The sequence below is a fragment of the Rhinoderma darwinii genome, chromosome 5 (genome assembly GCF_050947455.1).
Source record: "Rhinoderma darwinii isolate aRhiDar2 chromosome 5, aRhiDar2.hap1, whole genome shotgun sequence".
Lineage (NCBI taxonomy): Eukaryota > Metazoa > Chordata > Amphibia > Anura > Rhinodermatidae > Rhinoderma > Rhinoderma darwinii.
The window spans coordinates 281947228-281966022 of NC_134691.1; the positions used below are offsets into that span (position 1 = coordinate 281947228).

Here is an 18795-nt window from a genome sequence, read left to right on the forward strand (position 1 = left end):
ATGTGTAACCATCATGTTGCTGATGTCATCTGGCTGTTATGTAAGCCAAATAAATTGTTTATTAGCCATACAAATATGGCCACAGTTTTGAAGAAAAAAGAAATTCCTCTGGATCAAACTAAAGCCAAATAGTTCTACTAGAAAGTTATTAAAATAGAGAGAATGTATTGTGAACAATAAAAATGAAATGTATATTATACCTATGCATGTAATGTAAACAGTCATGCAATAAAAATTCCAAGAAAAATTATCCAAATTTTTTCTAGTTCCAGGTTTTGCACAAAATCATATGATTAAAAGAAAATTGGGCCCTGTTCCTAGGAAAGTATTGAATAGTATTTCCATTACTAAAACAGTGTACATAGATTTAGTTACTATAAAATTGAGTGCAGACATACTTAAAATGGGTTATCATATGACAGTATTTTGGTAAAGTATTTGCCCACATCCAGATGTCCCATATTATTGCATATTAATCACAAAGAATGAATTTTAATATGTAAAACAAAATATAATATTAGACAAAGGGAACAAGAATAAAGTCGTAGCATGATGAGCAAAAAAATACAAAATATCTAGCAGCAAAATATGTAATTAAATAAGAAAATACACACTATGCACCTGATCAGTCACTCAAGTGCCAATGCCCCTGTGGCCCCAGCCAGTCCTTGTTTACATAGCAGCAGGGATGACATGAAATACCTGTATGTGAACTTTGCAGCCAATCGTTGGCCACAGTGGTCATGTGCCATTCTTACTGATATCACCACTGCGGCCAGCGATAGCTGGTCCTGCACCTCACCACTTCTGCCATGTAAACAAAGACCGGCGGGAACCAGAGGAGCATCGGCGCTGGAGCAATGGGGGATTTAAGTGAGTAATGTGTTTTTTTTATTATTATTATATTTTATTATTTTATTATTATTTTATTACATATTCTTCCAATTTATTATTATTTTTAATCTTGAAAAGCCCCTTTAAGGTATAAAGTTATTGCATTTTTGGTTATCTAACCAATTGACTACATTTTGAATTTTTTAGGTCACTAGTCTGTTAAGTTGCTAATAATTATTTCAGCCATTTCTTGACCATTACAGCTCACACAGGGTTGGGACCCAGCATTGCAAGGCTCCTCAACAGTTTATCTGCCTAGTTCTTTAAAGAAATGTATCATCAGAAAATTATATATTATTAAAATAATTTTGTTTGATAGATAGTATGATAGTATGATAGATTCTGTTTTCTGTATCTTACGTTCAGCTTTTTTGTGTAGACTGGGACAGGGTCAGCAGTGTAATCCCATTATCATTAGGGAGCGGGGGATTTAAGGACTTCTTTATTGTACAGTCAGAGGCCTAGAACAAGCAGGACAGCAACCCTGTACACAAATGTAAGTGTGCAAGCATCTTGCCTGTCACTCCGTGGTCTCAGGGAGAGGGGCCAGTTTTCTAGTCTATGTCAGTCTATTGACTCTTTTCCAACCTGAGCTTATTTTTCTAAACTTGATTTAAATCATAAAACATGGTCAACATTTTTCAGAAAAAAATGTTGCTTGTTCTCTTTCGCTGAAATTCTATGTAAATTGTATTGGAATGAGTGATGAATTATTAGTGAGTATAAATGTCTCTTAATTCTCCAATCACTTAGACAATGGGACATAGCATAATATAACTATCACTTTGCATCACAGCCGAAAATGGTAATCAACTTGCTGTTGATGCTTGCTTAAAACAATTTACATTAATTTGGGCAAAAGACTGATAGATTACATTTTGATTACAGTTTGGAAATAATGAATACAGATTCATTCAGTATAAGATATATGTAGGACATGATTAATGATGAGCTTGCTTACTATGCAAGTGAGTTCTTGTCTTGCTCTAATTCACTAGCTGTCATTTACATCTCATAAATAGGGATAACACAAACAGATTTTGCTGCAAAAAAAAAGATGGTTTTATTTAATTATTTATAACACCTAAGATAAAGTGTCTAAAAATAGTATTTGTGGAAATGTACTTGGTATTATTGCCTTCTTAAAACAGAAGGTATTTGCATGAGATTATTTCATTACAATAGCCCCAAAAAAGGAGATTTATGCCTCATTTATGGTTAACGGGAGTAGCCATACAATTCACAGCCTTTCATTTCCAATCCTGAAAACATCAACGTTTATGTTTTGGGGGGCGAAGCCTAATAATTAATTCCTTTGTTCAGCTCTGTCCAAATATGCATCGAGTGTATCATAGATTAAGCCCGCCCTAATCTGTCTGTTTGTTTAAAATTAGGAATATAATTGTTTTGGGGATTTATGATGAAAACAATAATTTGCAAATTATCTGTTTATTAAAGGTAATTTTGTATGTCAACGGAGAGATTTTCATCTCAAAACACCATATTGGGTATCCATTCTGGTTACTCCCCAAGCTGTACACTATGGAGCTTGGGTATTTATATCCTGCTTTGCTGAGCACTGGTACAGTAATAAGCAAGATGGTCTAAATGTCTATGAAAACTGTTTCTTGGCAAACACCATCATTTCTGGATGGTAAGTTAGCCACAGTTGCTTAAGAGAATGATTTGCTTGGCTCTGCCCAAAAATTCCTTGCTTTGAGTCCTAAATATGTTCTGTTCTAAGAAGGCAATGATGTAATTCACACTCAGTTAGTGGAGGGTTTTTTGGGTCTTTTTCAACCCATCATATCCTAATTACTAGATAATTTTTCTGTACTTCTTTAATCCTCCACAAAAACTCCCCTTCACCAATCTAACGAACCCCCCTATCCATATTACCAAAAAATATGTATATTTTCCTATCCCCATAATTCTCCCAACTTACCAACTTAGCCCATGACTAGGAGCCATCTTCTGTAACTTTTTCTGGCTACTTGGGTGGAGCCTTCGAGGCCCATATCTGAATTATTGTTTGAGACCACGACAGTTAGATCTGGGATCAGACTAGACTCCACGGTAACTGAGACCAGTTATTTGGTTGACAAATGCAGACATCAATTAGAGCAGATGGAGGAATCACACAAAAAAATGACTGCAGTCATGTTGTCTCTGTTTAGCGACGAGTGAATTGGCTGTCCAACTCGATTCGGTCCGAATGAATGTGCCACAAATTGCAAGTGCCCCGTTTTCCCTGTCTGACTCTGATGTCTTCTAGGATTGAATCCAAGTTGGAGACAGTGCTAGAAGACATCAAAGAGTCAAACAGGGCAATCGGAGCACTTTCGATTCCACCCCTAAAATAAAAAAAATAGCATACTCATCTCCCCTGATCTCCTGTGGCGATGCATACCTGTCAGCCTCCTAAGATGACGTTGTTTTGTCCCATGTGACCTCTGCTGTGAGCACCCCTGGTGACCTCCTGAGATGACCTAATTTTGTCCCATGTGACCGCAGCAGCCAATCACAGGCTGCAGCGGTCAAATGGGACAAAATGACATCAACTCAGGAGGCCACCAGGGTTGCATCGCTATGGGAGACCAAATAAGTATGGTATTCCTTATCTCCTCTGCCCTCTTCTTCTTTTTTCTAACCTGTCAAACGGCGACCACTTTGCCGATTCATGTTCTGCGAACCTCAAAAGTTTAGAATTTTGCAGGAGCCAGAGTAATTTGGAATGAATATGATTTGTTTAGAATCGCTTCGCTCATGTTTTTGTGTGTTCCATAAGTCAAATGTGGTTTTATCACTGATTAATCCAACTTTTCAGCACTGTTGTCTTGATACTATAAATAAATGAATATATTTCTACTAGAGCTAAGTACAAGAGGTTTCCTGGTTTCTGCAGTTAAAGCTTATTTATTGAATAATGAAATTTTGTGCAACATGCAAATATACTTTGTTTATAAATTCCTCACGGTTTTTAAGATTCTGCATGTAGTCATTAAATCTTCATTATTACTTCCAGAGGATGATAATCTGTCCTGGTCATAAGTTCAGGTCTCATTACAAGTCAGAGTTCCCCATAACGGCACCATAAAAAGCCATGCGCCTGTGTGATCAGGTGACTAGGACAGATTTTCATCCTTTGGAGCTAAAAAGGTTTCTATTCAATTCCTACATGCAGAGATATGTAAATACTGCCAGCAATTCATATAAAGTATATTAGAAATTAGTATTAGCTTTTTTTTTTTTCAATAACTAACTTTTATTTGCTGAACGAGAATATTCCTTAAAAATGTTTATTTTCATTTATTCTCCAAAATGCTATTTTGATTCACTACAAATGTTGTACCTGGTGAATTGATTCTACCATCACTAATTCCTACAAAGATAACCAGATGATAATGATGATGATTTTCCTGATCAGGTGATGATGCAGTTGATCATGGCCTTGACCAGATGATAGCAGTATTGATGAGTCTTGACCAGATGATAACAATATTGATGAGTCTTGACCAGATGATAACAATATTGATGAGTCTTGACCAGATGATAACAATATTGATGAGTCTTGACCAGATGATAACAATATTGATGAGTCTTGACCAGATGATAACAATATTGATGAGTCTTGACCAGATGATAACAATATTGATGAGTCTTGACGATTACAGTTTTGACCAGATGATAATGATGGATGTTGATGTTGGTCTTGACCAGATGATAATGATGGTCTTGTCCAGATGATGATAATGTTGATTATAGTTTTGACCAGATGATAATGATACTGATTATAGTCTTGACCAGATGATAATGATGGTCTTGTCCAGATGATGATAATGTTGATTATAGTTTTGACCAGATGATAATGATATTGATTATAGTCTTGACCAGATGATAATGATATTGATTATAGTTTTGACCAGATGATAATGATATTGTTTATAGCTTTGACCAGATGATAATGATATTGTTTATAGCTTTGACCAGATGATAATGATATTGTTTATAGTTTTGACCAGATGATAATGATGGCCTCACCTGATAATAATGATATTGTTTATAGTTTTGACCAAATGATAATGATATTGATGATAGTTTTGACCAGATGATAATGATGTTGATAATGGTCTTGACCGGATGATGATGATGATGATGATGATAATAATAATGGTCTTGACCATATAATAATAATAATAATAATAATAATAATAATAATAATAATAATAATAATATAAAAAAGGCTTTTACATGGGCAGCATTATTAATGCATGAAATTGCTGCTCTTGAGGACATTAAGTCACCTGCTTTATGCAAAAATTTGTTCTTTTGGAGATCTTTGACATTTGCAATGACTGAACCTGCTTTGTTTATCAGTTTGTGTTTCTTTAATCTGTAAAATGTGCAATAATTTAATTTATGTTAATCTTAATTGTGTTTAATTACCATCCAGTTTTCTTTCAATAAGGGTACCTGCTATATTTTACATGCAACTCTTGGTTGCTTATAGACTGTTATGTCCTGCATTGCAGCTGCTATGGGGCATAATAGCCAAGGAGGGCGGCCCACCTTTACTCAGAGGTGCGGTACAGTTAGTGATGAAGTAGTGAAAGAAAGCATTAAAAATTGAATGCAGATCAATGAGACTAAGAAAATTAGAAAAAGACAGAGGACAGAGTATCTAAAGGTGGTTGATGTAGTGTTACCCCTTTTACATTTTTTAACAGTTTTGCTTGTTACGCCCCTGTTCCAAATTCTTTTGCCACCTCTTTTTGAGCCCTCTTGACGCTGGTTATTGGCCAAAATGGCATGTATCATATATGTAGGCCATAGTAGGGAACACCGGTTATGAGTCAATATTCTGATATATTTTACTTATGGGATGCTTCTTGGTAAATGGACATACATTGAAAGAATTGCAGCTATGGAATACTTGTTCCAACTGCTGTGGAATATTGTATTTGTGCATCCCTGAACCTTTTCAAATTTTCATCAGTTGGCACCAATCATTTCAGTACCATAAACATAATGGTTATTGATGATTGTTTATGATGAATTTTTAATAATTAGGATTACCTTTAAGGCTTTCTTAACATAAAGCATATGCTAGATACCACCAGAACAACAGTGGACTATATGAATGCACCCTCTAGCTTGTACCTCATAGATGCCCTTCTTTGAAGGGGTATGTCCTAGTGATATGTTTACTCAAATTAAATATTATTCAGAGTAACCATGGTTTTGAAATACTTATTTATGTATTTCTTTGACATAGTTACAGTATATTTTAATATCAGTCTAGCCTCCTGATTTAAACCTGTCACATAAAACATGCAGTTTAATCTGTGGACATCATGTTATACAACAGAAGGAGCTGAGAAGATTGATACGTAGTTTTGTGCGAAAAGATTCAGGATAACCTGTCATTTATTAATGTAAATCCCAGCTAGCTCTGGGCTTGAATGTCCAGTGGGTGGTCCTACTCAGTGATTGCCAGCTTTGTCTGTATTCAAACTCATACAGGGAAGGCTGTCAATCAATGGTGGAGACCACCCACTGGACTCTAGTACAGAGTTAGCAGGAATTTATAGGAAAAAATTACAAGTTATACTGAATCTTTTTGCAAACAACTATATATCAATCATCTCAGCTCTTCTCACTCTATAGCATGCTGCTTACAGATTAAACAGTATGTTTCACATGACAGGTTCCCTTTAAATGATTAAACACTATACATGACATTTTATATTAAATATATTGGACTTAAAGTGATATATACTTTATGTATTATATATACTATAAAAAACTAAACCAATTGTTTAATATACATTTCTATAAGTGAACAATTTCAGTGATATCTTTCTGCTTTTTAAGGGAGACAGAACTTATGATGATGATGATGATACAGTGAATTTTGTGATCTTCTGCATAAATATTGCATGGTACCAAGTAATAAAAGTTTTTCTGTATTTGTAATAATACAGCATTTGCAAGTTTAGAAATTAGCCTGATTGCATGGTTCATTTTGTTCTCTTTTATAGAACCAGGCTGTGGCCCACTACAAAGGCACTAAACATGCCAAGAAGCTCAAAGCACTGGAAGCCATGAAAATTAAGCAGAAATCTGTTGCAACCAAGGACATCGCAAAGACTATCTTCAATTCCATCCCTACTAATACCATCAATGGCAGCATTGAGAAAACAGGTTAAGCTATAATCTCCGTTTGTTTGTTTGTTTGTTTGTTTGTTTGTTTGTTTGTTTGTTTGTTTGTTTGTTTGTTTGGTTGGTTGGTTGGTTGTTGATTGTTTAACTATCTGGTTATGTGCCTATTGTATTCATTTACATTTCTTTCTTCATTTTCCCTGTAATGATTTGTTTTACAATGTTCATAAATTTTGAAGATGTTTGTTAAGGGAACATTTTTGAAGAGACATATTAATTTGTATTAACGTTGATCTGTCATTTTTGCTATTCTATCCTATTAGATCATATGATAGAGGGGAAGAGCCCTGGGTTTAGATTTTTCTATGATTTGATTCAGTATTTCCATGTAAAATGCTATTTAAGTGTTGTCTGTGAGTCCTTCTTATCCCACCCACATAGAGTGATTGACAGCTTTTACTGTTTACAGAGAGAGCCGTCTATCCCTCCGTTTGGGCAAGACTCAAAGGATTTCAGCAATTACACAACTTTTTACATAATAATACTGAATCATATCCTTAAAACGATATATTCCAAAGCTCAGCATCCCCTCTCTATTCTATGCTCCAAATAGAGTAACAGATCTGCTTTAAATGTATCACATTAACACATTGGGTGTCATATATAAAAATTGTCAGTGCCATACACAGCATAGAGGCAGACCACGCCGTTGCTATAGGGCCCGGCTCCAAACAACTTCTGCTTGAGTTCAATAGTAGTTGTATAAATTCATATGCACTGAGCTCCCCCTAGAGGTGGCTGCAGGCAGCCATTTTTTTCATGTACTGTGTAGAGGGATGCAGGATATTCAGAAATTTAGGAGCTAGATTTAGCAATGTATTTATGCCAATTATCTGGTGTTAATACATGAAAAAACTGAAAAGTGAACATTACCTTAAAAAATTTGTAAACTTGTCAAAGCTCTCAGTGGGAGTGGGCCCATTATAAGTTTTCTTATGGGACCCTATATTTTCTGTGTATGACCCCCTGAGAATTGGTACAGACATGTTATGTGTGTATTATATAAACACAAGAGTTGTCCATAGCTTTTTAGCATCTACATCGACCAACAGTTCTAATTAATACATAAATGGTGCAATGTGTATGTAAAATACACAACATTTTCAAGAACAGCTCTGAGCAGTCATGCATTGTTAAAGGCCAGATTCACACAGTGCAGGTTTTAGTTTTTTTCTTTAAACAGCTTTGATGTTTTTTGTGGCCAAAACCATAAAAAAAATTCTCTTGTGGATCCACACCTAGCTTGCATAAAACACGGCACCATTCTGCTCTATATGAATCTGGCCTTATTGTTTTCTAACGCAAAAATTGTCCCACACTAAAAGCAAAACGAACATTCGAAGGCCTTGTTCAAACAAATCAGTTGTTTTTTTGCAATTTTTGCAGCATCTTCTTTAGCCATGACTGGGATTAGATAAAAAATGTGATGGTGGGTGTATGTCAATAACACAGTACTTGTACCAAATTACTTTGGTGACATTTCTATCAAAATGACACATGGTTGATAGAATTTGCACCATTTCTACAAACAGAAACTGAAAATGGACACTTTTTAGACATATATGCCTTTATTTTACAATTTTTTTTAAGCATTGCATTATAGTCATCAATATGTATTTTTAAAAGTATTGTTTTCATTGCATATTAAGGATAACTATCAAATTATCTATTTTAAAGCTGTGAAGTGCAGTGTATTTTAAAAATGATAGAATTTTTTTTATCATAAAATGTATTATTATTTTTATGTCAAGTAATCAGAGGTTGAAGTTGCTGGCCCTCTTTAAGAATATATTCTATGGCGACAAGACCCTTCAGTCCTATGATTGCCCAGTATTATCCTAGGGACCTTGGACCTCGTAGAAACCAGTTATGGTAGATTTCTTTAATTGCCCGAAAAACAAAAACAAAAAAGCTGGTTTCAGATTGGGTGTCATCTGGTCCAGTGTTCCTATTAGGCTGGGTTCACACGTGGCGGAATTTCACTTAAATTCCGCTGCGGACACTCCGCAGCGTTAATCCGCAGCGGAGCCGTTTGTCCATTGACTTACACTTTAATTTAGCAGTGTTCGTTTAGACGAGGCGTAAAATTCCGCTGCGGAGCATAGGCTGCGGAGCGGAATTTGGTGTCCGCAGCATGCTCTGTCTGTTGCGGAGCAGTGGCGGACTCATGGCGGAATTTCTCCATTGACTTCAATGGAGATTCTAAGTTCCGCAATGAAGTCCGCAGCTGTCATGCACATGTTATGTGTGCTGCGGATCCGTCTTGCTTTTTTAACTTGACATTTCTTAATTCTGGCTGGACCTATGTATTTCTAGGTCTACAGCCAGACTGAGGAAGTCAATGGGGCTCCCGTAATGACGGGAGCGTTGCTAGGAGACGTCTGTAAATAGTCACTGTCGAGGGTGCTGAAAGAGTTAAGCGATCGGCAGTAACTGTTTCTGCACCCGGGACAGTGACTACCGATCCCAATATACATCTATCTGTAAAAAAAAATGAAGTTCATACTTACCGAGAACTCCCTGCTTCTGTCTCCAGTCCGGCCTCCCAGGATGACGTTTCAGTCTAAGTGACGGCTGCAGCCAATCACAGGCTAATAACAGGCTGCAGCGGTCACATGGACTGCCGCGTCATCCAGGGAGATCGGGCTGGATGCCGAAGGAGGGACGCGTCACCAAGACAACGGGCGGTAAGTATGAATTTCTTTGACTTTCACAAGGGAAAGTGCTGTCCCTTCTCTCTATCCTGCCCTGATAGAGAGAAGGGAAGCACTTTTCCCGCAGTCCGCAGCAGCTAGTCCGCATCAATTTACTGCACATTTTGTGCAGATCCGCAGCAGAATCTGCAACGCAGATTCTGTGCGGCATTGATGCGGACAGTTGCGGAGGAAATCCGCCACGTGTGGTCATGCCCTAACACTGAACTGTCAGAGCACGTGTCTGATCGAGGGGACATAGACATGGGAGCTGTTTTAGCATGAAGTCTGCATTTGCAAAGATAATTTTATTTTTTTAAAGTTTTAACTTTAAAAATGTTGTACAAGTGGAGTTTTCCTATAAGTGCTGGGTTTCCTGTATATATTTACATACATTTCTTACTAATCTGAAGTTTATTATAGTACTATATAAGACAGTATAGTATTTTACTGCATAATACAAGAGAGCATAGTATAGTACATTGTATTATTCTATAATACAGTATAGTACAGTATGGTATAGTACTGTTTAGCACAGTTGTATAGTTCAGTAAAATATTGTATAGCAAAGTATAACATTTAGTGCATAGTACAGTACAACATAATACAGTATATTATAGTCCAGTACAGTATCGTATTATATAGTGCCGTATCATATAGTATAGTACAGTACAGTTTTTCGTACAGTGTAGCACTGTAATGTATAAAACAGTGTAGTATAGTATAGTATAGTATAGTATAATACAAATTTAGAGTAGTACACTATAGTATGGTATTATCTTGCACAGTATATTTTGGTATAGTATGGCATAACTTATTGCAATATAATTAGTACTACTGTACAACACAGTATTGTATAGTGTACATACGTATAATAGTATATTATTGCAGTACAATACAGTATAGTACATTTCTGCATAATGCAGTATGGAACAGAACAGTATAGAATAGCATAGTAACTTTTTGTATAGTAAATTTAAGTGCAGCAAAGTACAGTACAAAATAGTATATTACTGTATTATGCAGTGAAGTATAATGCTGTATAGTATAGCAATTCAGTACAGTATAGTACAGTCTAGTATAGTATACTACATTATACATAGATTGAGGCTCAGGTCAGTTGCTGAATATATGTAACATAGAAAGGTTTACTATGATTACTGCAGATCTCCAATGTTGTTTAGCTTAAAGGACTTGTGCAGTTTTGAAAAAACATTTTCATATACCCTATTGGGGAATTCTGAGTTAATAGAGAAGGGGTCCATTGTTAAGGATTCTCATCTATTGACCAGAGTTGAGAGCGGTTACAAAGAGTAGCTCTCCCTATGGAGGACCTGTCCTGTCCTGCAGTACACAAAGAACCCATTGATATGAATGGGCCCTGTGTAATTCTTAATTTGTCCTGTGATAGCGCTGCAGGGAAATAAAACACTTACTGGCAGGTTTCCTCAAAGTTTACAGCTGATCGTTGGGGGTCCCAGCAGAGGGACACTTTGTGATCTGCATATTGTCAAGGGACCATTCTAGGAAGTAGGGATTGTCAAAAGTTGAAAGCCCCTAGAACGCAGTATCCAAATTAGATAAGAATCAATGTATCGATATTCTATGATTGTCTTTGTAAAAACAATAGTAATCTTAACCCCTTCCCGCCCTGCGCCATAATAGTAAGTCACGGCTCACAGTTAGTGAACAAGAGCCACCGTACCATTATGGCACTGTAATGGCGTCAGCAAAGGAGCTAAGCTAGCGCCATCACTTTCGGGTGTCAGCTGTGATATACTGTGATATACTGCCGACACCCTGCTCTAACAGGCGGTCATCGGAGAAACTCTGATCTCAGCCATTTTAACCCTTAGATGCAGCGGTCAATGCTGACCGAGGTATCTACGTGGTTAGACAGAAGGAGGGGGCTTCCTAAACTATGGGTTATAATCGCAGCCGCACTGACACATATTATATTGTATTATATGAGCGATTAGAAGGTTAGATGTTCAAATCCCATAGTAGGACTAAAACTATAATTATTTGGTATCGCCGCATTTGTAATACCCTTTCACAATGTGAAAAAAAGACAAAGCAATAATTGCGTTTTTTTATCATCCCGTCTCACAAAAAAACAAAATATAAATTGATAAAAAAAAATATCAATGAAAATGTTCGAAATGAAAATTACATCTTGCCCTGTAAAAACCACGTACCCATAGAGCTCTGTTGATAGAAAAATAAAAATGTTAGGGGGTCTTTGAATGCCTCGACACACAAAAAATCTTTTAAAAAAAGTGTTTTTACTTGCAAAATAAGAAAAATATAAAAAAAAGGTATTCATTGATATCGCTATAATCGAGGCAAACTACAAAATAAAGTTATTATTTCATGTTTTGCCTCACGCTGAACTTTTATAATAAATTATATGTACCCCAAAATGGTGGCAATAAAAATACATCTTGCCCTACAATAAACAAGCCCTTATATGGCTACTTTGACGGTAAAATTAAAAAGTTATTGGTGTCGGCAACGTGTAGATGAAAAAATTAAAAAAGTTGATGCACACTTTGGTCCAAAATAGGCGAGGGGGAGTTAAAAACATCATGGTCTATTAAATATAGCATATAAATCAAAATTGGAGTGCAGAGGCTTAACTTAAATCTCCTAGGCTCCAATTCAGAATTTGCAACAGGGCCCCCAACCTACCATTTGCCATTTATGTTACTGGTGTCTTATGTGGCCAAGAGCCTCCTCAGACACCAATGTCAGCTACCTCTGCACCCCCTATAGCTACGCCACTGGTAATGGGCACACAGCAAGCAGTCATTTTATCTTCTGACCAATATAATGTTTGACTCTGTAGTGCTCTATAGTCAGGGTTTACTTTTCTCTAAGCAAAAGTGAGTTTTTCCTTTGGACACCGTCCCAAAAGACTCTATTTGTAAAACAAGTGTATTTTTTTTTACTTAAAATCATTACTTTCACAAATCATGGCAAATAGGTCATTCCGCTGCTGTTGATGCTACTGATGCTTTGTGATTGTGGTCTGCTGAATATAGTCCTTCTCCAAATGAATATATGACATACGACTATGTAAATAAAGTAACCTATTTAGAAAAACTCTATCTTTTTGGAATTATTTGCTGATGTTTCCCTTGGTTTGTCCAAGTATGAGGGCTCCGAGGCATTGCTGTCCTAAAACAAATACTGTCATTTCTAATACCAGCATATACAGTTCTTCATTATCTGCCTGCAGAAGAACGTATTTCAAAATGTTGGAATCTTCCTAATGCAAAAACAGAAAATTCTTCATCTGTACATGGGCAATGATTAAAGTAATATCAGGAATAATGGAATTTACTGAGAGATTTACAGTAGCATAAACCTTTCTATTCATACTACTTGCATAATAATTTGCTGTTGCTGTGGTAACCTTTCCATTTAGAAACAATTCCCTTTTTCCCGCTTACCACTCAAAATGGAAATGTTGCAGCCTAAAATGACTAAGACTACAGGTTAAGAAATCCAATATTGACAGAGTGTACTTATCCTGATCTGATATTAGTTCCATTCCTTCCCCTCTTTTTTTGCACACGTTCAGATCTCCTATTCAAATGGCTTTATGGCTGTGACCCGTGACCTGAATTCAACTGTGTCACATGGTAATATTTGTAAAATGAGATTCTTAAGTTATTGTTAATATGGGATTGGATATTTGATCAATTAATAAAGTCAAAGTAGATGTGGTCATAGACTTTTAAATGCCTGTAAATTGCACTAAAATCACAGGATTACTTGCAAGCGACGTCAATGTTTCACTATACAAAAATTACAAAAAATTGTCGCAAGTCACACATTTTTCCCTTAAAGAGGCTCTGTCACCACATTATAAATGCCCTATCTTGTACATAACGTGATCGGCGCTGTAATGTAGATTACAGCAGTGTTTTTTATTTAGAAAAACAATCATTTTTGAGTTATGACCTATTTTAGCTTTATGCTAAAGCTTGCCTTGCTGTAAATCTCACACAAACGTTAGCGAAGTGTCAGGATTCTGAATAGAAATCACGTCCTGGCTGGTAGTGATGTCTATTCACTGTCAGGATACTTGAGTAACGTTAATGTGTGTGTATGTGGCTGCACATAGTGATTTAGCTAGATCACTATGTGCTGTGTAAATGAATGGAGAGAAGTGTCTGATTGGTCGGCGTCATACACTTCTCTCCACAACGCCCACTTGGTCAAAAAGTAAAACACGCCCAGTTGTCTATTAAGAAAGTCATTAGCATAAAGCTAAAATAGGTCATAACTCTGTCAAAAATTATAATTTTTCTAAATAAAAAACACTGCTGTAATCTACATTACAGCGCCGATCACATTATGTACAAGATAGGGCACTTATAATGTGGTGGCAGAGCCTCTTTAAGGGCACATTCAGACGTGGCAGAATTGCTGTTGTATTCCGCTGCGGACAGTCCACAATGAAAGTTTGCAGCAGTCGTTTTTTACATTTGTTAATATACATTTTTAGGAAACTTAGTTCAGACGTTGCGGCAAATAACTGTGCGGAATTTAGGCTGTGGTGCAGAATTTTCCCTCCGCAGCATGCTCATTATGTTGCTGAGAAGCGGAATTTCACTGCAGATTTCAGCCTTTGCATTGCAAAGGCTGAAATCTGCAGAAAGTCTGCTGTGATATCCACAACGTTTGAATTACCTATCAAATATGAAAATGTTGCTGCAAATTCGCAAAGAATCTGCAGCAACATTTTCAGCGGAAACATTTTGCCACGTCTGAACATGGCCTTACAGAGAAATATAAAGGTCCAAACCAGTAATGGTAATGCCAGGATTGTACCTCGACTCTCAGGCATTTAAATATCACTGTGGAGCCATATCTTTAAAGGCTATGTACACCTTTGAATGGATTTTTCTAAAAATAAATAAATGTTTGTTTCGTTTTTAAGTACTTTTCTAAATGAATTTTAGGTTGTGTTCACACAGAGTTTTTTGCAGGAGGAAAATTCTGCCTCAAAATTTCGTTTGGGATTTTGAGGCAGATTTTGACCTTACTGCACGCCGTTTGCCGCGATTTTCACAGCGTTTTTCGCTCGCACCCATTGAGTGCTACGGGCAAAAAACTCAGCGAAATACGCTTTCTCTGCCTCCCATTGATGTCAATGGGAGATCAGAGGCGTAACCGCGCGAAGATAGGGCATGCCCCTTCTTTTTCCCGCGAGATGGTTTTACCACTCGCAGGAGAAAACCGCCTCCGCCTCCCATTGAAATCAATGGAAGGCATTTTCGAACGGTTTTTGACGAGTTTTGTGGTGCGGTTTCAGCGCCAAAAAACTTGTCAAAATACTCTGTGTGAACAGGGCCTAATTCAATCTGTATCAAAAAATGTGCTTAAAAGCTGCTTAAAAACATAAAAAACATTCAAGAGTGTACATGTCCTTTAATGAGAAATCTATATTATTGTACTTTATAAAGAGGTAAGACATATCAGCAGGTTACATTGGTGGAAGTCCATAATTTGGGGCACTCACTGATTCCCAGAATTAAAAAAAGACACCGACCCATTGAACCTCTGAGATTTTCTCTGAGATCATTCATGTGCTGTATATATGAATGCAGCTAGGCTTGCCAATATCCTAGTGCTAGATTTATGTTATAATAATCCTTTCTTTCTCCTTTTTTGTCTTTTATCCTGATTTACTATATCCATCTGTGTTCTACAATTTAGGCAGTTCCAGTAATCCCTTAATTCTAGCTAACACGGTAGAGTAAATTATTTAAAAAGTTACTTAAGTGTCCTCAGATCACCAGATTCATTTAGAATATCCTGTTTTCACACAGCACATAATGCAGTTATAACAAAGTAAACACAATCCTTTCCATATCCCTAAGGAAAACGCCAAATTGTTTGTTGAACACAGTCACTTAGCATTTATTCAATTGGAGGTAGAATTAGGCATTAAAAAGAGTAATGGTTATATTGTAGAAAATCTAGGGACAAACTTCCTTCGTCATTTAATAATGTAAGTTTTCTTAAAGCCTGTGCATACCGTTGAAGAAAAAAAATCACAATCGCTCCTTAGGCGGATGTAGATGTATATTGAACGCAGTACACCAAGTAATTGTTTATCCAATTTGAGCTTTTGGGCACGTTCAGGTGTGGCGGATTTGCTCCAGAATTCCGCTGCGGACAGGCCCAGTGGAAATTCGCATAAGACTTTTTTTTTCTTTGGTTTCTATTGCTTTATAGGTAACTTATTGCAGATGTTTGGGAAAATAACAGTGTGTAAACCGGCTTGCGATGCAGAATCTACATTCTGCAGCATGCACAGTCTGTTGCGGAGAAGCAGCAGATTTTCACTGCGGATTTCAGCCTTTGCACTTTAAAGTCCACTGCGAAATCCGCCATGTCTGAATAAACTGTCAAGTATGCAAATTGCGGCAAAATCTGCAGCGGTAAATTTCCACCACGTCTGAATGTGCCCTTAGGCTCTTTTGTTTATCACTGTATATATTTTGAAAATGCCTTTTCATATTTTGCCAAAAATACCAATTAATACCTTATGTTTATCATGTTTATTATTTATGTAGGATGCAGACTGGCCTTGATTTTGAGGGAGAATGGAGTGTCAGTGCTTTGAATGGTACACTTAGGCTGGGTTCACACGACCTATTTTCAGACGTAAACGAGGCGTATTATGCCTCGTTTTACGTCTGAAAATAGGGCTACAATACGTCGGCAAACATCTGCCCATTCATTTGAATGGGTTTGCCGACGTACTGTGCAGACAACCTGTCATTTACGCGTCGTCGTTTAACAGCTGTCAAACGACGACGCGTAAAAATACAGCCTCGTCAAAAGAAGTGCAGGACACTTCTTTCAGATGTAATTTGAGCCGTTCTTCATTGAACTCAATGAAGCACAGCTCAAAATTTACGGCTGTCAGAGAAGCCTCGCAAAATGCGAGGAGGAGCATTTACGTCTGAAACGAGGCAGCTGTTTTCTTCTGAAAACAGTCTGTCTTTTCAGACGTAAAAGCCTGCTACCGTGTGCACATACCCTTAGAAGGTGATGGACAGCTCATCTGATCTAATAGTATGGGCATGACTAATGACCATTTCACATGGGCCAAAGATCGAGCAAATGCGCGCTCCTACAAACATTCATTTACGATCATTCCCCTGTGCTCCTTGTGAATAGAACTAATGAGCACTGATAGGACGTGCTGTACAGTATCTTCAATTGGCATTACATTTTACAGCCAGCATCTGGAATGTGAGAAAACATCATAATAGGCTGCTTGCCAGCATGTTGCATTACACATATCCGTGTGATTGGCACCTTATAGAAGCCTTATCTGTGTGCAATGATAATAATACACTGTCACCCCACTCATGAATGATAGGTGTGAGAGTGGCTGTTCATCACTGTATTGAACCTGTAGGAACTCCCTCATATAACATTGTGGCTTGTCTGCATCCTGCTGGGAACTGGTGTTTTACCTGCCCTTATATCAATAAGTATGATAGGTATGATTTTAGATTACTTAAAAATAATGTAATTAAATAGTTGCAAAAATTATCATTACACAATGATTGATTTATTCATATTTTATTTATATAAAAACAGAAAAACCCAGTACAAATACACTGTCTATGATCATTTGATACTTTTTTTGTTATGATTCATAGTGATTACACATTTATGTTAGTGAATCACCTATGTTCATACTATATATCTAAACTGCTTAAGGACCGCCCGCCATAATTTTATGGCAGGCGTTCCTGGTCTTCAAACCCATGCCCATGTATATTTACGGCACAGGTTTAATTGAGCTGCCTGAGAGATCATGCTGCCGAATGTCGGATGCCCAGCAGTTGGAGACTGACACTGAAGAAAAGGCAGAAGCAATTTTCTCTGCATCGGTCTACTGTGTTTTCACATACACTATAGGGCAGATTTACCAAGATTGCCATTTCACATGCCAGTCTTAGCTTTCTGCTCTGCTGAAGTAAGATGTGACAGCTTTGATTGCAACATTCAAGGGGTTAACAGCAGAGATCAGCAGTTTCTCCAGCCATTGACCCGCTCTTGAACACATTGGCACACTTGCTGTGCCTGTGCGATCAGCATGATGTGTATGATCATAATAATGACCATACATGTCATGTGTCGTCAACCAGTTAATTTAATGTTTTTTAAAAACATTGACCCGATAGAAAAATATTAACAATTGCTTGATTCTTTTTTACTTTTTCTTTTGCCAAGAATACTTTCTTCCCATATTTGCCGGTATTTAAAACATTCAGAAGCCTTAGCGTGGTAGATTGGCTTTTCTAAGACAGAGCGAAAGCAAAGTAATAATTTTCTTCAACTGCAGTACTTGACATTATCTTAAATGAACAGTGTGACTCCAGCTCGGAGAACAAAAATATAGAACAATGTAAAATACAGTAAAAGAGGGAAAATAGATTAGTAGAAAAATAGAAAAACTCCATACACATCTAATCTGTATTATCTGGTTTAATTGACTTTCTCTTTAGAAAGGAAAACAGTATAATTACATCTTATTAGAAACATTAAAGTGTTCTTATTGCTTTGTTTTCCCAAATTCTGTGCCGTGCTGATTAATTTCATAGTGTATCTTTCTAAAATTTTAAATCCCCTACTTCTCTTCACACAGCCATAGAGTTAAAGAGGTTGTCTGAACATGACAACCCCTTTCTATATGAATCAGACCTGATGATCAGTTGATCCCCGCGGTTCCAGTTTCATAAACCCCTGCGGATCAGCTGTTATGTCTGGGAAAAGTTCTGGTTGGCCAGACAAGTAGTATTACATGGCAGTCCATTTAAATGAATAGGGCATATGAATGGGGATTGTCCTGACGGGATAACCTCTTTAACTCCTTAACCCCTTAAGGACTGAGATATTTTTTCATTTTTCATTTTTGTTTTTCACTCCCTACATTCCCATAACTTTT

General features: G+C 36.9%; 1 protein-coding gene across 5 annotated transcripts in view; it reads left to right on the top strand.

The window, feature by feature from the left end:
• Positions 1-18795, top strand: part of ZNF385D (zinc finger protein 385D) — a 239533-nt gene that overhangs the window by 175692 nt on the left and 45046 nt on the right. For all 5 annotated transcript variants that reach the window (XR_012847739.1, XM_075827208.1, XM_075827209.1 and 2 more), the window contains one exon: positions 6936-7098. Coding sequence is in view for 4 of the 5 variants with exons in the window: in XM_075827208.1 (XP_075683323.1) it covers positions 6936-7098 (163 nt within the window). In the remaining variant the exon portion in view is untranslated. The remainder of the gene's footprint in view (positions 1-6935; positions 7099-18795) is intronic.